The sequence below is a fragment of the Lutzomyia longipalpis genome, chromosome 1, assembly GCF_024334085.1.
Source record: "Lutzomyia longipalpis isolate SR_M1_2022 chromosome 1, ASM2433408v1".
Lineage (NCBI taxonomy): Eukaryota > Metazoa > Arthropoda > Insecta > Diptera > Psychodidae > Lutzomyia > Lutzomyia longipalpis.
This window is the reverse complement of record NC_074707.1, coordinates 14982294-15001163: the sequence shown is the minus strand read 5'-3', so window position 1 is coordinate 15001163 and position 18870 is coordinate 14982294. Positions and strand designations below refer to the sequence as shown.

General features: G+C 33.0%; 2 protein-coding genes across 14 annotated transcripts in view; one reads left to right on the top strand and one right to left on the bottom strand.

Annotated features, from left to right (window-relative positions):
• Nucleotides 1-861: 861 nt before the first annotated feature.
• Nucleotides 862-15123, bottom strand: LOC129792801 (J domain-containing protein). Its single transcript, XM_055832174.1, has 4 exons — nucleotides 14730-15123; nucleotides 6450-6551; nucleotides 3254-3370; nucleotides 862-3149 (listed from the first exon to the last, which is right to left on the bottom strand). Exons 1-4 carry the CDS (start codon nucleotides 14814-14816, stop codon nucleotides 2940-2942), a joined length of 516 nt encoding a protein of 171 aa, XP_055688149.1. The 5' UTR covers nucleotides 14817-15123; the 3' UTR covers nucleotides 862-2939.
• Nucleotides 15124-17051: 1928 nt separating this feature from the next.
• Nucleotides 17052-18870, top strand: part of LOC129792237 (tropomodulin) — a 30754-nt gene continuing 28935 nt past the window's right edge. For 5 of the 13 annotated variants that reach the window (XR_008750799.1, XR_008750801.1, XM_055831138.1 and 2 more), the window contains exon 1: nucleotides 17053-17600. Coding sequence is in view for 8 of the 13 variants with exons in the window: in XM_055831138.1 (XP_055687113.1) it covers nucleotides 17523-17600 (78 nt within the window). In the remaining 5 variants the exon portion in view is untranslated. Of the gene's footprint in view, nucleotides 17601-18870 lie in introns of all 13 variants that reach the window. The other 8 variants (XR_008750798.1, XM_055831181.1, XM_055831194.1 and 5 more) reach the window with 2 other exon arrangements.

Here is an 18870-nt window from a genome sequence, read left to right as displayed (position 1 = left end):
TACATACAACTTAGAATGAGTTGGCTCAAGTTGGTTTTTTATGCTGCTTTCGAGGAAACCTATCGAATGGGCGCTCAAGTTTGAATTTATAAGAAATTTAGGAAAAGTTTCCCTTTATTTTTTTATTTGGCTTTGATCGTCTTTTATTCAGGATTTTTTTTTTCTATTTTTGTATAACCTTAATTCCTTTCGCCATCCCTAAATTACTTACTTCAAATGCTATAAATGGGTCTATTAATGGGCAAAAAAGTTTACTTAACCAAATATATAGGAAGCTTTTAATAATCTTGAGATGTATAGGTATGTAAATATTTAATTAGAAAATAAGAAATGTTTTCCATACTATTTTTTTTGAAAAGATTCAGAGCAAAGTTACTTCATTTTCTTGTGATTTTCAATCAAATTAATTAATTAAAATTGATTTAAAATATTTCAAAATATCTTCAAATGAGTTTATAAGTTTTCTGTAGTGATAATGAAATAAGAGAAAACTTTAGTAGTCATCAGCAATTTCTCGTTAGAGACTTCCTGGAAAATTTTACTATACATAACAACATTCACATAATAAGAAAATCGCAGATGCTCTCAATTTCGTAAAATTGAATCTTGTCTTGAAATTTACGTAAATTAAATAGACAATTTAATTGTGAAAAAAAATCCGCAATTTTCAGGCAAATTAAATTGTTTTTCCTCGAGGTTTCTATATAAACGCAACGCGCAATAATTTCACTTCCACAAGCATTCTAGCTCGCCTAAATCGAATGACACGCAACGTGGGAAGAAGACTTATGGGCGAAAGGGGTTTTTCCACACTCAAGGAGTTCAAGGAGAAATTTATTGCTCCCCCATAAATTCTCAACGTGATTTAAAATATTTTTTTTATTTATTTTTTTCTTCTGTAACATTAAATACATCCATATTATCACATTGAATGGTATATATATTATTTTGAGGTACAGTGATACAATAAATTCCATTGGATTCTTGTACGAAGGTTGCATCTTAAAATGCTTGTTATCAATTTTATATTAGGTTATCAATTTTCTCTGTTTTTTTTTCTTGGGGGATAAATGTCAATGACGGGTTCATCAAAAATACTCTCTGTTTTATTTTTCCTCCAAAAGATTTTTTTTGTTTGTGATGAGGAGAAAGATTAGAAGAAGTTTTTTTTCTCTGGAGGAATACCGGAGAAGTGCGTACGTAAAATATCTATAAAAACAATAAATTCCTTAGGGTTTTCTCTATATAGCAAGATAAGCTCATTGCTCTTTCACAGTAAAATATGGGAAAAGGACATACATATACCCTGTGGACTTTTCCAAGTGGGCCAGTGCGGAGGGTAATTGAGCCACAAAATGTATTTCGTAATACTGATAAAATTGTGTTTTCATATTATTTTGATTATATCTTAAGGATTGTCACGTCTAATGTGATGTTCACATACAAGATTCTTCTTTTATTTATCTGGAATAACAGCAATATATGAGCATTAACATCTCTCCATATAATTATGTCTCAAGTGAGATGAATTCTCTTCAATGTCTATGAATATGTCAATATTCTCTCTATAACATGTAATATTACTAAAGGGGATTCACTGTGTTTTATTAATAATATTTATCATTTCCACGAAATCATCATTATGTGACTTTATTATTTTAATGCAACAGATTCAAATGGAGGCTTTAACATTGTCCATTATTATACTTAATTTTAGCCTCCACCGTTTAACATTTATTTTTTTTTAATGGTGTTGTGTGATATTTATTTACGGAAAACATTCATATATGAGTTTTAATTTTTTTTTGGGTGATAACAGCAACAGTAACACAAAGATTTTACCTTGAATTTTACCATTAGGTTTTCATCTAAGTTTATGATTTCCTTTCATGTCCTTTTGAAACAATACAATATATTGTTTCATTTCAATCAATATGTTTTCTTCTCTCTGTAGCAGTCTTCTAAATTCTACGAAATTCATAAAATGGAAATACAATGTTTGTAATTTTAGAGTGTCTCTACTGAACATTTATAGTAAAATACATTCTATCCCCTAGATTTTCTTACTTTGCATCAATTCAATGCCTAACATCGTTTTTTATATCATTTCACATTACATAAAAAATATGTTAATTCTTCAAAAATTGGTTCAGAGCCATACATCAAGTATGATAGATATATAATAGAATATGTATTTCTCTCTAAACATCTAGCATAAAATATGTTTCTTCTATTCATATAGTATTATATGGATTTGATTGACGTCATCTCTTGATTTTTTATTTTATTTTCTCATATTTGCATACATAATACTTGATTTTATTTTTTCTCCTTCTGAGAAATTTTTTTTTATTCTTCTGTGTTCTTAGACAGAAGTTCTCTCATCCCCGCAATGATGTTCTTCATATTATTAGTTCTTCATTTTGCCAACACACTCTTGGACCAAAAAAAATGAAGCATAATTGTCCGTATTTCTTCTTTCATCCCTTTGAGATGAAAAGGTTGAATTTTTTTCTTGTAAATATCCTTTTTTCCTCTTCTTTTCAAATTTTTCATATTTCACATCAAATATGAACATTTTGCATGCTCTGTGGCACTCTGTCCATAAAAGATGGAAATGGATTGAACTACAAAGGTGGGATCTTTGTAATCTATCCACATGGGAAAGTGGTAGGTAACACCATTAGGTAGCACATAAAAAGGAGAGATGAATCTGTTGAAACATTGAGGGGAAAAGTTTTTATCGAACAGGATTTCCACTCATCTGAATATATTGACTCATAGCGATTTTTTGCGCTTTGAGCCACTATAAATAAATTTATTGAAACAACAGTGAATGGTTGGAGTGATATAAAAAAAATAGCCCGATATATGATGAAGTAGCAACATAAAGAATAAACAATGGGAGTGAATGGATTTAAAATTGTGCTTGAATTGAATTAAATTTCATAATTTCGGAATTTATTAACCACTTCACTGGGATTCTCAGAGCCCCATTCTTGTTTGCGGCTCCCATAGTATAGGGCGGCACCACCCTCAGAAGCTCGTCTGTGCGCCGGATTTGGAGCCCCAGCAGACAATCCACTTGATGCTGAAGCACCATCGGGTAGCATTCGGTCCTTTGTCTTGGGTGTGGACCAATGCATTGACTTTAAAAGGGTAGAATACATACATTAAAAAAATCCATTTACATCCCTTCACTACAACAAAAAAAATCTCGAACATTCTTGCAAAACATTTCCCCGACACTCACCTGGTGGACGTGCTCCTTCATGCCAACCCAATTCTTGTAGCTGATTGAGATTCCACTGTGACGCCACTTATCGTAATTGGCACGTTTTTCAGGATCGCAGAGAATTTCCTTCGCCTCCTGCAATACATCAGCGTCAAGGGAATGAATTTTCATCCATTTTAAACATCAATTGTGCAAATTCAGACAGAGCTTTCGGGCACAAAGAAAATATTTATTAGATAATGTACGTGAAATACCAGACACGTGGAACAGATTAAATCAAATAAACTCTCCTAAGAAAAGCTTTTGGGGATGAATTCGGAGAAAGTTTAAAAGTTAATGGTGATAGATTGGATGTACCAATTCATTAATCTTATGTACTTTCTATATATAATCAAAATTTCAGGAATGTCTGGGAAAAGTTTGTGATTATGTATGTGTCTATACATATTAGATTTTCATTTCGTTTTTGTTATTATTTCATTAAATAATTAAAATCCGTTTTCGGATAAAAGAATTTTCATTGGGTCATTTTTGGGACATATTTTAAAGGAAATTTCATCAGGGTTAAAAGGAGAAAAATATTCTGTGATAATATTAAAAATTTAAATCTTTAAAATCTCCAATTTATTGTGGAAACTAATCACATAATTGCCCAACCTTTAACCTCGCACGAAAGACATATCGTGACAAAGAGAATTTTCAAGAATTACAAGCTTAACATTTAAATCGTATCGATTAAGCAGTGATAATCCGCTCTCGAATGAATACACGACCCATGCACAGAGGAAAATGCTTTAAATAGCAAAATATCTCGGAGGTGTACAGAGTTTTGTCGGAAAATGCCATACCCTAGGGGTTGATGGAAAGCGATGCTGTGAGAACTACAGAAGCAGTCGTGAAAAATCTTTCGCTTTCTAAAGAACGGAAGTACTTTTTTTCACTCCTCTTGTGCTTCAAACTTTCATCGCATGAGATATGATATTTATGATGAGCATATTTATTTAGAAAAAAAAAGATATCTCCCACATTTCGCGCAAAAGCCCTGAAATTTTCCCAAGATATATTCTCTGTGAACTTTTCTAACGTGAATCGCACAAACGAAAGCTGCCACAACCACGTCAGTATCGGAGTTGGTTCAGTGGCTGGGATGCTTTTCCTACACGGCGGCTGTCTCCCGCGTTTACTTTATCAGTAAAAATCCACAGAGATATTTTTTTCTTGTTTTTTTTTCTACGCCTGAACTGTCTAGGGATAACAAATTGAGGGAAAAAAAAATCAAAAGATAAGACAAAACTGAAGAATGTCAACATCAATATTATTTTGTACCAAAAAGAAAGCTATAGACATTGAAATAGACAGATTCATCGGTCTCACCATTTACTTCTTGCGATATTACATGTATAGCATAACAAAAGTCAGCAATTTGTCGTTTTCTTGGAAGATATAGAGCAGAGTAAACCAACAATTAATGCTAATTGTTTGGTATTACAGAACAAATAATTGGGAAAAATAAAATATTAACTGGAACACCACGCGAATATCCTTCTAAGGTTCCATTCCATAGCGGAGACAGATTAATAATTCACAAATAATGGGGAAGGAAATGAGAAGGAATTCAATTATTTTATATTTATCCAATTTCCAACTCTTTTTTCTTTCTTTCTTTCTTTCCTACTCTCTCCCTTTTCCTTCTGTTTCCCAGTGGAGCGTGACAATAAAGAGGGAATTACAGAACATAAATGTGAATGACTTTCATGTGTATTGAGAGTTTTTCCCATAAAAAAAGATAGAGACTAAGAAAAGGATATGAAACAACCCCTTAAGGTAGAGAGATATGAAATTATCTTGGAAAATATGATTGGAAGTGATTCTTATGTGGTGGAGGTTCATCCTTATAGTTATATTTCGCAATAAAATTACAGCCCCCCTTCTATAAACGACACATATACCCTGGCACCCCATTGATGGTATAAATTTCCTCTCGGATAGATAGCAAAAAGGGATGAATATTGTTGAGCAGGGTATAAATTAAAACCCTTTAGTAATTAATTAATCAACTTGATGGGTAAGTATTTAGCTAAAACGATGAATTAATATTTTCTTCTTCATTAAAGTCAATTTTGCAAGTAAAATATATAACGTCTTCCGCAATATATTTTATTATTTTAGTCTTGAGAAACAATTTTAAATTATGCAACAGTAAGTTCTAGAGATGGTATTCTTAATAAATAATAAGATGGAATGGCATGGAGAAGACAATTTGAGTATGTACGCTCCTGCAAGTAATTCTTCAGTGAAATTCATCATATTTATGAAAATATTTTTTACTGTTTTATATAGGTACATAGCTTTTTTTTAGCTGTGATTCTTTCGAAGAAAAGAATAGCACAGCTTCTGTGTACCACCTAAAATGCAATGTTGTCCGATCGGGCTCAAACTTGGTATGAGCACGAATTAGGGTCCCCACATTCCAAAAAACGTATGTCAAAAATTTTTTTTCCGGCCGTCCGTCCGGCCGTCCGGCCGGCCGGCCGTAGTTTGAAGCTTAATTACAAGAGAACGGTAATAGATAGAGACTTGCGGTCAACGGCAAAGTTAGTATATCGACCTGATGTCATCTGATGGTGAGGTCAAATCCACCCCCCCACCGAATCACAGCCAATGCGCGAGTTAGCCTTCCCCCAGAGTTTGCACCACCAAACTTATATCAAATATCACACTTAGACTGACCTCTGATGAAAGAATCACAGCCCGTAAGTGAAACTTACCAGTACATTCCCTTTTCTGATTAATCTGTACCATGTAGCTATCTATTAAACTTTGCATTTACATATATTTAACTTGGCCTCTGAAGGAAGAATCACAGCCCGTAAGTGAAACTTACCATGTACATTCCCTTTTCTGCTTAATCTATACTTTGCAGCTATTTATTAATGATAGAAGTACATATGTATGTAAATAAATGATTAAGGAAAGGTCAAGGCTATTTGTATCATTCTCAACGAATGTGACCTATATATTGACATTTTGCACACGACTTCAGTTTGTTCTTATTTTATTTTAAAAATTTTTTAATATCGTTGCAGAAAAGTATTATTTGAAAGACTAATAACACAAATATTTTCTTTTTTAATAAAATAAGTGAGTATAATGTCAAAATCTTCAAAAATTTATCACAATTGAAGAGATTGAAAGTGAAAAATCAAATATTTACCTTCAATTGCTGAAATTTCGCTTCAGCCTCCTTGTCACCACTATTTTTATCTGGATGGTACTGAAGAGCGAGAACTTTGTATTCCGCCTGAATTTGCTCCACCTAAAAAAATAGAGAAAGACGAAAGTGGGTAAGTAAGATAATTGAGAAGAGGAGAGATTATACTTTTTTTTTCAATATGATTGGATGACGAGATGTGACAATTTTGCAATTTAATGGTCGTTGAATTTTATCCAATTAAATTGGTGGTGTAACTCAAAAGTCTCAAAAACAACCTGGTGAAGAGTGGGTGAGAGGATTTTCGGGAGAGGGTGTACTCCTCATGGGATGCGACCTTGTAATTATTTCAATGGTAAGATGGTTGTGAAGTAGGCACGCAATCTCCTACATGTATCTCTATGGAAGTTTGATACAAATCTCTTTCAGTTTTGCAGGGTCCTTGCCTAACCACCCGCTTTCTCAAGTAGTTCTTTATACATAATGAAGGACAAGTAGATAAGTGAGAAAATCGATCAAACCCAAAAGACTTATGTACCGGTGATTTATACTCGAAACTCCTACCTATTCATTAAATTGTCTCTGACTTCCTCACTCATCACAAATCGACTTACCACCCATTACTTCCTCGGCGTGGTGGTAAAGTTATTTCATTACATTTTGTGTTATTTGAGTTTCTTTTTTTCACTCTCATTTTTAACTCCCCCACCGTTGTGTGCCCTCTTCAGAAACAACCCCATTTTTTGTGACACGTATATATAAGTGCGTGAAAAGTGTATAGATCATTCGCTGAAGTGAATGAAAAAGCTTAAAGCACACGGTCTAGTGGAATTATTGATTTACATTGTAGCCTTAATCCCTAAGTTGATAGGGAGAAGGATCCACTTTCCCGAGGTGGGTGTTGGAGCGCGAAATATTTCATAGACCTCCCCATATATAGCACTGATATATGGCGATGGATGAAAAAAGAGACCGAAGGGATGACACAAAGTTGAAATTTATAATGGGAGTTACAAGAACTGTGAAGAAAAAAAAGTTTAGCTACTTTCCGCCTTGACGCAGCTTCTTGTTCCCTTCCATTAAACCCAGAATATTTCATTATTAAAACAGAAGCAAAAAACGACGTAACATTAAGGAGCATTAAATTGCGTTTTCACCCAATAAAAAAGTCACATTTTTTGCTGTTAAAAATATGCTGAACAAGTTGTATTTACGCACTTTTTGGTTATGTATACGCTTTGTTCAAATTTGCGGTGATGCGTCAGTGAGGAACTTTATTAAATTCCAAACACGGCACGGTTGATTGACAAAATGCTACAAAAAATATGTTTCCATCAGATTATGATCCTTTTGTTTACAATGTTATTCAGCATTAAAAGTTTATGTACAGAGATTTGAGGAATAAATTAGGAATAAAGTTGATGTAACTTTGAAAAAAAAATGATGTAAAGTACAAAATTGAAATAAGTTTACTTTATTATTTAATTCATATTTCACTAATCAAATTAATAAGACAATGAAAATGAAATTTCTGATGAATTGGTTAACGATTAAATTTGCAGCTTTTATGGACCCAGGTATTGCCGACATTCATGTAAATTATTTTTCTAAATGAAAATGATAATGAGAATTTTTAATTGCCAATTATTCTTTTGTTATTGCAAGCATATAAATGCATGTTTTATCTCATTTAAGTTGAATTGAGATAAAAATAAAAAAGTGTACTTCAGTGCATCTCTCTCATTACCTACATTATTTATTTACATACATATAACATAGATCCGAAAGTGTACATAGTATGTAACATGCAGTAGTATGAATTGCTCCAGTTGCACGTTTCTCTTTGGTACCATCACCCATGAAAGAGTGTAGTAATGTTCCTGGTATTGTAGACGTGCTATTGAGCCAAAGTAGGTCAGGTACATTTTCCCATATATATCCTTTTACATCCCACTTTCAGACTTGCAACAGTAGAGACGCTTGCATTGGGAGAAAGTCTAATATTTACTAACGAGGGATACGCAGAAATATGGTTAGACGATTCTCTGTTTATGACTTTTAATAAGTCAAATTTACAAACATGCTAAGCACTACGCTGCACATGAAACATATAATGGAAAAATATCACACAATTGCAATCCTTTAAAGCTCTTGCTTGAGCTTCATTCATGCAAGAGCTGAAAAAACGCCATTGTGACACAACAAAAAGAGAGTTCAGAAATTGTAATCAATAGGGCATTAACGGAATCCTTTGTGAAATTGTTAGAGCATATATAGCACAATATTCTAACCCTTTCAGCTGGGTTCCCATATGGGAAAAAAGAACGTGTCTGAATGAGTATTTATGGGAAAAGTTGACAAAGTATTCGATAGAGTTTGATGCAATAGATAAGAGGACCGAAAAATGTTTTGGAATTATACGGGGTTAAAAGTGCAAAAAAGATTACGAATAAGCTTCTATATATAGTGTAGAAATGTATGGTATATTTTACTAAATGTATTTGGAAGCAATTTTAAAGAAAATAAGAATCCATTTATCTCTATAGAAAAATCTCTTTGCACCCCAAGTTGAAAAATAATCTTTACCACGTGGCCATTGATTTCTACCCCATTTCTTTTGTATCGCATTTCCTGAAGACTTCGGAATACTTGAGTACAACAGTGCTTTCATTTGAAAACGTGTGACCTTTTTTTCTTTTGTCGATCTTAATAACGAAAATGTGTTTAAAAATTCAGTATTCTGATTAAGAAGAAAATTTCATTAAAGGTTTTTTTTATACAAAAATTTTAATAAAATTATATAATTGGTAATTATCAAAGTTAAATTGACCGTTAATTAAAAATTTTATTGATTTTTCAAAATATTGAATTTGCTTTAATTATTTCATTTGATTTCACTTGACTTAAATTGGTTTTTGAATCAATAACCTGGTGTTAACCCTTCAAAGATCGCAATCGCATTCTATACACTAACAGCCTAATTAAACGAAAAAAAACTTTTTTTTCTGTTTTTAGCTCAAATAAGAGAGTTTTAGGGAAAGATTTCGATTTTGTAATTTTTCAAGTTTTAATTCTGTATATCCTACAGTATTCTCTAATGCTCGTTTAGTTTAAAGAAAATGATAAAATAAACTGATTATACCACCACCAAATGGTTCTCAAAGGGTTAATGTATTGCAATCAACTTCACATTTAGATTAATTTAATTAAAAATATGAATTTGCTATGTATAAAAAAGTGGATTTTATTTAATAACACAACGATTCAATCATCAAGCAATCCCGAAATTGAAATGATATGAATGCTACAGATAAAAAACCATTACCTACCGCATGAATATTCTTTTCATATCTCATAATAAAAATCACCTAACATTCTAAATGAATGAATGTCGTTTTTTTTACGTTTTGTAGGCTCATGATATTATATTCTAATCACGTTATGTCTAAAATGGATTGTCTATATGATTAGGAGAATTTAGTAATTTGGGTTTAACCAATAAATGGGATTTACACGGTATTTTCTGGAAAATCTATTACATTGCAATTAAATTGATTTTGTTAACATGAATATCGTTAACATAACCAGTAATAGAGACACTATAATTTAATTATAACATATACCCACAAAATTGTATTTGTTTTCAGTAACGCAACCTTCACAATTCCAAATTACAAAATTTTATTATTGATTTCTGTGCGGAATTCCTATAAAAGATCATTTTGCCATACCTCCCTTTATGCAGTTTCCGTAATTGAATAACAATTCATGCATAAAATTTCCATTTTGCACAGCTATGTCCCAATTATGGTTTCTACTGAACTACTAATTTTAATATTTTTTCTTGATTAATTTTATTAAAATAATACTAAAAATTAAATATTACTTAATTGAATTTAATTATTTCAATGACTGATATTTTAAGAGAGTCAATTCGGGTGAAATAAAAAAATATTTTTATGGTTATAAAAAAAATAGTGAAAAGTATGAGCAGCAGTCAAAGTTTTTGAACCATTGACCTCGTCTTTACTAAGGGATAAATTTTCTATATTGCACAAGGTGGTATACCCAGACCAATAAATTTAAATTATCTTCATACCTATGATTACATTAAAGTTTAGTATTATTCTATTCGCTTGCACGTTTCACCAACCATAGAGGTGTACTTATAAAGCTTCTGTGCACACTAAATTACCCAAGTTGATTAATATTTAATTTTTTGACAAGGTCCAACAAATCTCTAGGGATAGTGCTAAGTTTTCATTCCACACGTTTCATGGAGTTTAAACAATTTATATGCTCAATTTTCAGGTGAACAATATATTAAAAAAATTAAAAAAAAAAAAAGCTCTCTAATCTCCAAGCTTTTTCACCACCTTTGTGGCTTACTTATAAATAGCCTTCAAAAGGTTTTTCATTCACATGAATGTTTTAGCAATATACTCATGTATTTTCATATCAAAGCTTTTCAAGATTTCTTCAAATTTAATTAGGAAGCATCGGTACGAAATGTATAATAAATTAACTTACGTCCATTTAGGAACTTCAAGGAGGATTCATCTTCTTAATAGATTCTCCGCAACCTTTATATTTTTACGTCTTTATTTTTTGTTTATGTGTTGCTACATTTGTTTTAGTGTGAGACTGGGTAAATGTTGCCTGAATAATAGCGAAGGAGCATATGAGAAATTAGGAAGTTAATTAGATGTTTCTGCTCCATCACATAAAATATAATGAATATTTTATAGATGTAAGAAGTGTTAGCCATATCATTATTACCCAAGAATGATACGCAAGGAGAAACTATAGGAGCAAAATGGTTTTTGCACAGCATCTATAAATTGGCACCCTATTTATAGAATGATAGTATTTGCTATCAACAGTGAACCACGCAATTCAAGCTTTAAAAGAATTACTGCATCGACCCCTAGTTTATGTAGTCAAGTTGTCTGATAAAAGTTTATTACAATCCACATAGTTCATGACAGCCTTGATGACACCGAATGATGACGAAATGAATTTAAACTCCTTAATTCTGTTCTTGACAAAAGTTGCTAGATGAAGTATTTTAAATTCAGCCGAATGATTTATTTTTACATAAATTCTTTATTGAGTTAATTTTCTTCATAGGATTCCCCACGTGGCTCAGCATATCAAATGCGATGATTTAGTGGGTGTGAATGAACAAAACCACTTAAGTACGGAAAATTGCCTTTCTACGTATTCATCCTCGGAATTTATTATTCTTCTCTTAGAATGATGATCCCACCCACTTGAGTTGCCAAAAAGGTGCAAATTTTCACGCATTTGCCCAAAATTTAAAATTCACATCGTCAAGGGAATCTAAATCCGCCGAGAGAGAATAAAAATGAAGACAATTCATTGGGAATTGTGAAAAGGAAAGTTCATCATGACTGTTCCTTTCACTTCTTTCTTCTCCAATCGATTGGTCTGCATATAACAATGTAATATTGAAGTATAAAATTGATTTATGAAGAGCATGAAGAATATTCCGGTCACTCCTTGCTTTTACTGTGTTATTGTTTCTCATTTCATCCATAAATGGGCTTTAACTCATTCTAAATTTAAAAATGCCTTAAATCATTATTATTTCCTTTGAGCTTTAAATATAATAACCCATTTAAACTTACTATTATTTTTCGCTTGATAGTCCCTAAAACCTCTATATTTTTTTAACCGCTTAAACCTTAAACTTTTGCGTGGTATCACACGATTGTATCTGAGGGAGAGAGAGAAATGTTTTCCTCACACCTTCTGTGGAAAATGAACCCTCACAGCTACCAACGTTGTTGGTGGTTGTTCCCCTGCCTTATTTTTGTTCACCCAAGCATTTTCCTTCATTCACATCAAAGTGATGTCATTAAAAGGTGCTTTGGCATACGACATGTTGTAAAAAAAAAACGAAACATACATTTTCACACATTGATTTTAATCTCTACCGTATCTTGAACTCGTAAAATGGTATTTATAAATTTACATCCCTGTGGTTAGCAGGTCGGAAATCCCCATGAGGATTCGTAATTGCTCGATTATTTGAACATACGTGTGCGTAGTAGAGAGGCTTTTCCCAAGAAATCACCGCTTCGAGGTATACCAAAAGATGTGGATAAATCAACACAACAGGGGTGAGTGAGAATTACATGAATACCTTTCAACATTTCAAAAAAATAAATCCTTCATTGCAAAAGCTACTGAATTAAGGGAGAGAAGGAGGCAAAAAGTCTCATATTTTTTATGATTCTTTATTTTATTTTTCAAAAAGAACATCCATTCAAACGACTCTAAAAAGGATACCTTGTTGTGCACTGTACGTACAATTTTAATGATTCCAGTGGATGAAAGTCATAATTTTTAAAATGAACTAAATGAGTACCTGAAAGCTTTCAGGGGTTGTTTGTTGAATTTTTGTGAACCAAAAAAAAAGAACTTTCAAAGTAATGTCTTAAGTATGAGATAAAAGTTTGAAGAATGTCAATAAAATTGTGAAGATTCAAACAAACAGAAAACTTTCGGTTTAACTTTTGACATCTTGAGAGCTTTTACTCACTAGAAAATTAAACTTAAAAACTATCTAAATGCCTTTCCATGTGAATTGAAATTTAGATAGTTTTAAGCTCAATTTCCTAGTGAATAAAAGCTTTCAAGAGGCGAAAAGTTAAATTGAGAGTATGTATCTTCCTGTAAATTTGAATCTTCACAGTTTTTTTTATGGGCATTATTCAAACTTTTAGCTCATAATATTCTCTATGTAGGCTGCTTAAACATTTTTGCAAAAAGGCGGATAATTTAAGTTAGACCCTATCCTAATTTATAATTTATGATCTCTTTATTAATAAAGTAAAATCTATTGTAAAAATAAATATTTAATACTTCTTTCAAAGAAAATTATATTATTAAATTTTACATAAATATTTGTATTATACACGAAGGTAGAATATTTACTTTAATATTTTAATTAATTTGTTAAGTACCTTTCACCATATAAAATAAAGAAATTAAATTGGTCAATATTCATATACAACATACAATGCAGCCCTCGATATAATACATAGATATACATATGTAGTTAATCAATTTTGGTCAATGTGTAAGGCATTCCAGGAAGCCCCACATAAGGTTTATATTACATTATTATTTAATTGTTCTATTGAACTTGCTTTGGAATTTCTCGGTTAAAACATTATCTTGGTAAATATTGTACTGAAAGAAGCGAAAAATTAACCCATTATCTTAAAATAACATGTTATATTTAATTTTTGATATCGCTTCTTTTCGGTATAATATCAAACAAATTATAATTCACGTAAACACTAATTTTATTAAACTTGTAATTTGAAAAATTGAAAGCTCTTTCCATTAAATACGCTAATAATAGATTTTCATAAATTCTATCCTGGGAAATTTTCTAGAATCCATCTAATTATGTCTTTCGCAGCAAACTTATGTTACAACATATAAATTACCAGGTGAAAATCTTTCATCAAATACACTTATGTGAGGGAATATTTTAGGTGATTTATTCACATAGTCTGACATGATAATATAACAAATATTTCAATTAGCTTCATATGTTGTGTATTATGTAGTTTGAAGATTCAAAAGCCTTGAGGAAATTATCTGCATTATGTATATTCTGGATCTATATACATATACCTACATAATTTTCATATATCTTTTCAGGAGCTAACCCCGGGAAAATGTGCGGGAATTTTACCTTATTGGGGAATTTATTCTCGCAAAATGAGAACGAACCGGTTGATTTTTTGGATAACTTGTTTTTCTTTCAGCAGACAAGACATTGGTAGTGAGCTATAAAATATTTCTCAAGCGCTTAGCCTTGCATATTGCTACTTACACCGTCACTTTTGCCCCACCGCCGTGTGTTGGTTTTTTCCCAATGAATAGCTGAAATTTCCATTAGTCGACTGCAAGCGGTGTTCTGACATGGTAAATTTAATTGATAGGTGGTATACAGGGAAAATAGCTTTTTCTTTCAATAGAATTTTCCCTCCCAACAGCAATATTGCAGAAAAGCTCATGAAGCTGAGATGGTAAAATGATTTTAAGAGGAGGAAGAGTTGAAGGTAAAATAATTCATTGATTAAAAGTATTCACATTGTGTGTCCCTTTTCGTTCCCATATGTCCTCATTCATTAATATAAATGTTGGATTTAATTTAACAAATTACGCTGGGAGCGTAAATTTCATTCAAAACGAGATTAGAATTTTTAAGTGTCTAGCAAAGGGAGCGGGGAGACTTACACTTGAATGTTCATCGCAGTTCAGCAAAGCATAGAAATCCTCGTCCGGATTCTTCTTGAATGCAATTATCTCATCGACAGCACTCATAATTGCTGATGACAGTATCAATGATTCCAATTGCGCGCTAAATCACTCAAATAGCACTCTTTTTTCCTCGCTATATTGCCACTAAATTGACCACTCTTTGCCTGTCAGTAACACTTGTACGTGAAACTGCTGCAAAAACACCGAGATTGTGGGTCTTCGATGGCAATGTTTGGATTTCACTTCACAAACACAGCAATTCCGGGAGGCCAGACACGTCACACTCGCATTGGGCAGCTGTTGGAAAGTGACTGAAGCTGATACACACTACTTGGGTCTACGTTGCCCCTCTTCAGTCAACTTGTTCTCTGTGGTGGATACATGTGGAGGTAAAGTTCCCGACCTCTCCTCTATAGTCACGTCTGGGTACAGTGTCAAAGCTCCAGGAGGGGTTTATCAGATGAGGAATTTGAGCTTTTCATGGAGCTATTTTTCTTTTTATTACAATTGAAAGAAATTATATATATTTTTTTATTATAAGTAAATCAACATAAAGTTAACATAATTTACGCATCAAAAGTTATTCAAAGTTGATTCATAAAAGCTTAATATGGCAGATTTTATGGAAAAGTTTTTACACCATAAATAAATAGAAAGAAGCATATTATTGAAAAATTTAAAATGATTATCCCCCGAAGGAAAGATATATGACTGTGATTTGTGTGGGAATATTTGTTACATTGTATTCGTTGTGTGCTTTATGACCATGCGCGGTTTTGAGCTTTTACCGCCCCAGCTTTTTGGTTTTTCCCCACTTTTGACTCCCCACTTTGGGTGGTTGCTACATGTGTACTACTCTCATGCTCCATCAGAGTTACATTCTGCTATCTATAAAAACAATATACATACATATGTGCGTCTATTTGATAATTAAATTTGTAAAGTTCATCAGAAATGTGTAAAAAGTATTTTAAAATGCCCCAAAAAGGTTGGGAGATTGCAATAAAAGTTTTTAAGCACATTCGAAAGTTTGTGTGGAAAATTGCATAAAAGAGCGGCGCACAAGATTTCAACAAACTCTCCTGAGTGTATGTGAAGGTTTCGAAGATTGAGGTTTATTTTGTTATTTCAACTAAACACTCTATTCTATGTATGTATATACCGTCCGGTGGCAAGAGTTTTCACACTAAATCCATACTCTCGAGTGCCAATATAGATTAGTTTTGACAAATATTTACCAACACTTTCCATCGATGAGAATAAATTGAATCATTCATGCATGAGAGAATGAATTTATCCTTCATTTAATGCCACCCGGCGGCTCTATCATACTTATCTACACGATGCATAATAAGGGCGAGGAAATGAGCCAATTGATACCTATAAAATTTTTTTATATTTTCCTGGATTATGAGTCAAGACTCCAAACAGATTGTTGTGCTGCTTTTTATTTAATTTCTAATATAAAATGATCAACAATCATTCTTTTATTAAATTCACAAGAAAAACAATTTTTCCTTCGCAAACAAACCGGAAAAAAGTATTCTTAATTGTTTCAAATCCCAAAGAGAGAAAGGAAGGAGAATTAAAGGACTGTTGAAGCTGCCTAAAGAATTCTTTAGGACTCTTTACCCTCTTAACCAAATTGCCCTTAAGAGACTAAAACACGTTACCTGCAATCACGCAGATTTGTTTGCAAATTTTAAACAAATGAATGTGTTTCTTCTAATTAGTAAATATTTTAAAATAAATTACAGTTTATTTACATACAGAATGACTAAAAAGAAATGCTTGGTGCTATTGCGCCTAATGATTGCTTTGCCTCGCAGAATATTCCAACTACGCTCTGAACTGCAAATTCCATTAAACAAAATTTTCAGAGGCGTATTTTCGGAAATTTTGTACTAAAAAACAAGCAAAAAAAATGTTAAACGACATTTTTAGCCAACAAAGGACAACATCGTAGCCTTGTTATGATGAAAACTCCTTTGTGGATAGGCGCATACTTGAGACTGTCACACTGCGGAGCAATCTCTAGAGTGGAATTTTCATGCGCCAGTTGTTATCTCCTCTCTTCCAATTTGGGCATTTTCCATGAATTTTCCCGTTCATCGGCACACACCAGGAGCGGCACGAATGGACGCCAAGTCAATGGCAACAGATTTCTCGGGCGTTTTAGTTGAAAAATGTAAAATTAGCTTTAATAAATGGCGTTTAGTGGCGGCTCTGTCTGCAAATCGTGGGCCAAGGCACGATGCCGGCGAGAGACGGTTCCGCCTGTCCACCATCGATCGTGCTTTGTTAGTTAGGTTAAGACTTTCATCAGCGGTCCACTCAGAACGTCTGAATTATACAGTTTTTGCGAGAACATCACGAAGGAGCTCCCAAAGAGAAATTGTGTTGTTGCGTTTTGCACAACTTGAGAAAATTTCCTTTTCACTTTGTGCTAAATCCAATTGGGGCTCAGTTCAATTGATTGCTATTCCCGCGTTAATGAGGGTGATTTTTCACGATTTTTTTTTCACGGGACAGTGGACTTTACGGAGCGTGTAAACGCTGTGAACTTTGTGTGTGAGCCAAAGTGGAGTAGTATTGCTGAAAATTGCTGGTGAAAATAGCACACTGAAGGGGGGAGAGTTTGAGTGAAAAAATCCGTAGCAGTGGTACAGTCGGTATTATCAGCTGTATTATCCTACCATCCGTGCTGTAGCTCCGGAATTGGGATTTAAAAAATTTTGTGTGTGAAAAAGTAAAAGTTCACAGAGCGAAATGGCGGAAACCGTTGAGGAAACATATGAGACGGAAGTGCACCGAAAGGTAGTGCGCAAAAGCTTCAAAATACAGGAAGTGAGTACAGATGAAACCCTTAAGTTATCCCCAATCGGAAAATCCCAATATGTTGACACAATATCCTTCTTATGAGGATATTTCGACATGATAGTGCTGCTTGCAAGTTGAGAAATCATAAAACAGTGAATGTACATAGTATTGTAGACAAAGCTCATTCAGTGTTATTCTACGCTACTGTTAGAATCTTCGTAAAGAAAAAAAAAAGCTCACGCCCCCGCGTGACACTCTTCTCTGCAATCTCTATTTTCCCTCAATATTTTTATCACTATTGTGAGATTTATGTAACACATCATGCGGCATCTTTCTTGACTCCACTGTTTGACTCTAATGCCCAGCCTATCGAATTGTGAGGATTGTTTGGTGTGATTTTCCTCATCTTCAAAGATGTTTTCCCGACTTCTTCCTCCGTGCTTTATATACCAATCAGTGGGGAAAAACACATCTAAACATACAAAAGTATTTTGCAAGATTGAAAATTTTAACGGATTCGTGAAGTGCTGGGTCAAAACTCAGATTAATTTTAGACATCATCCAACACATCTCTCAGAGTCTCTCGAACGAGGAAAATCACAAAATTCTATCGTCAGCACCATGAAAACACTCACGTAGTCTCATTGTGATGCACACAATACCCGAAAAAAAGTTTGTACAGAGACACTGCATCTGGCATTTGCAGATCATTCCTTGTCTAAATTCACCATTATAAAGTTGCAAAATGTATCTAAAATTGGATTGATTCTTCCTTCCCATGCTGCGCGAGACCTCCCAAATTCCACCAATACACTTGATATAATTTTGAGGAAACGCAAATGATGTCGAAAGTGTCGAATGATTTATATCTATTAATTCATATTAATCGTAGAGTATATTTTTTTGCAATAATAAGCAAGAATATCGCGCCGACACAGAGACTCATTTCGAGGTGAAAAAATAATGTTGATTTCCCGCAACCCAAGACCACTGGCAAGGTTAAAACGTGGGAAAATTTTTTGGGTTGTTGGCTTGCAAAAGGAAATGTGGATAATGTCATGGGTAGGAATTCTCACTTTTTTTCACGTTATCATTTTCTCTTTCTTCCTCACAAAATAAGGCATTCTCACACGCAAAAAAATCTCACTGTGCCAGAAAAATATCAATGAATTAATAGCTTTATTTACTCTCCCACTGCAAAATGAGGTTGCGAAATTTATTTCATTCAATAAAACGCAAAAATATTTCAGAATACTTTTACGAAAAAAAAAATCATTAGTACTGTTTCATTAATTTT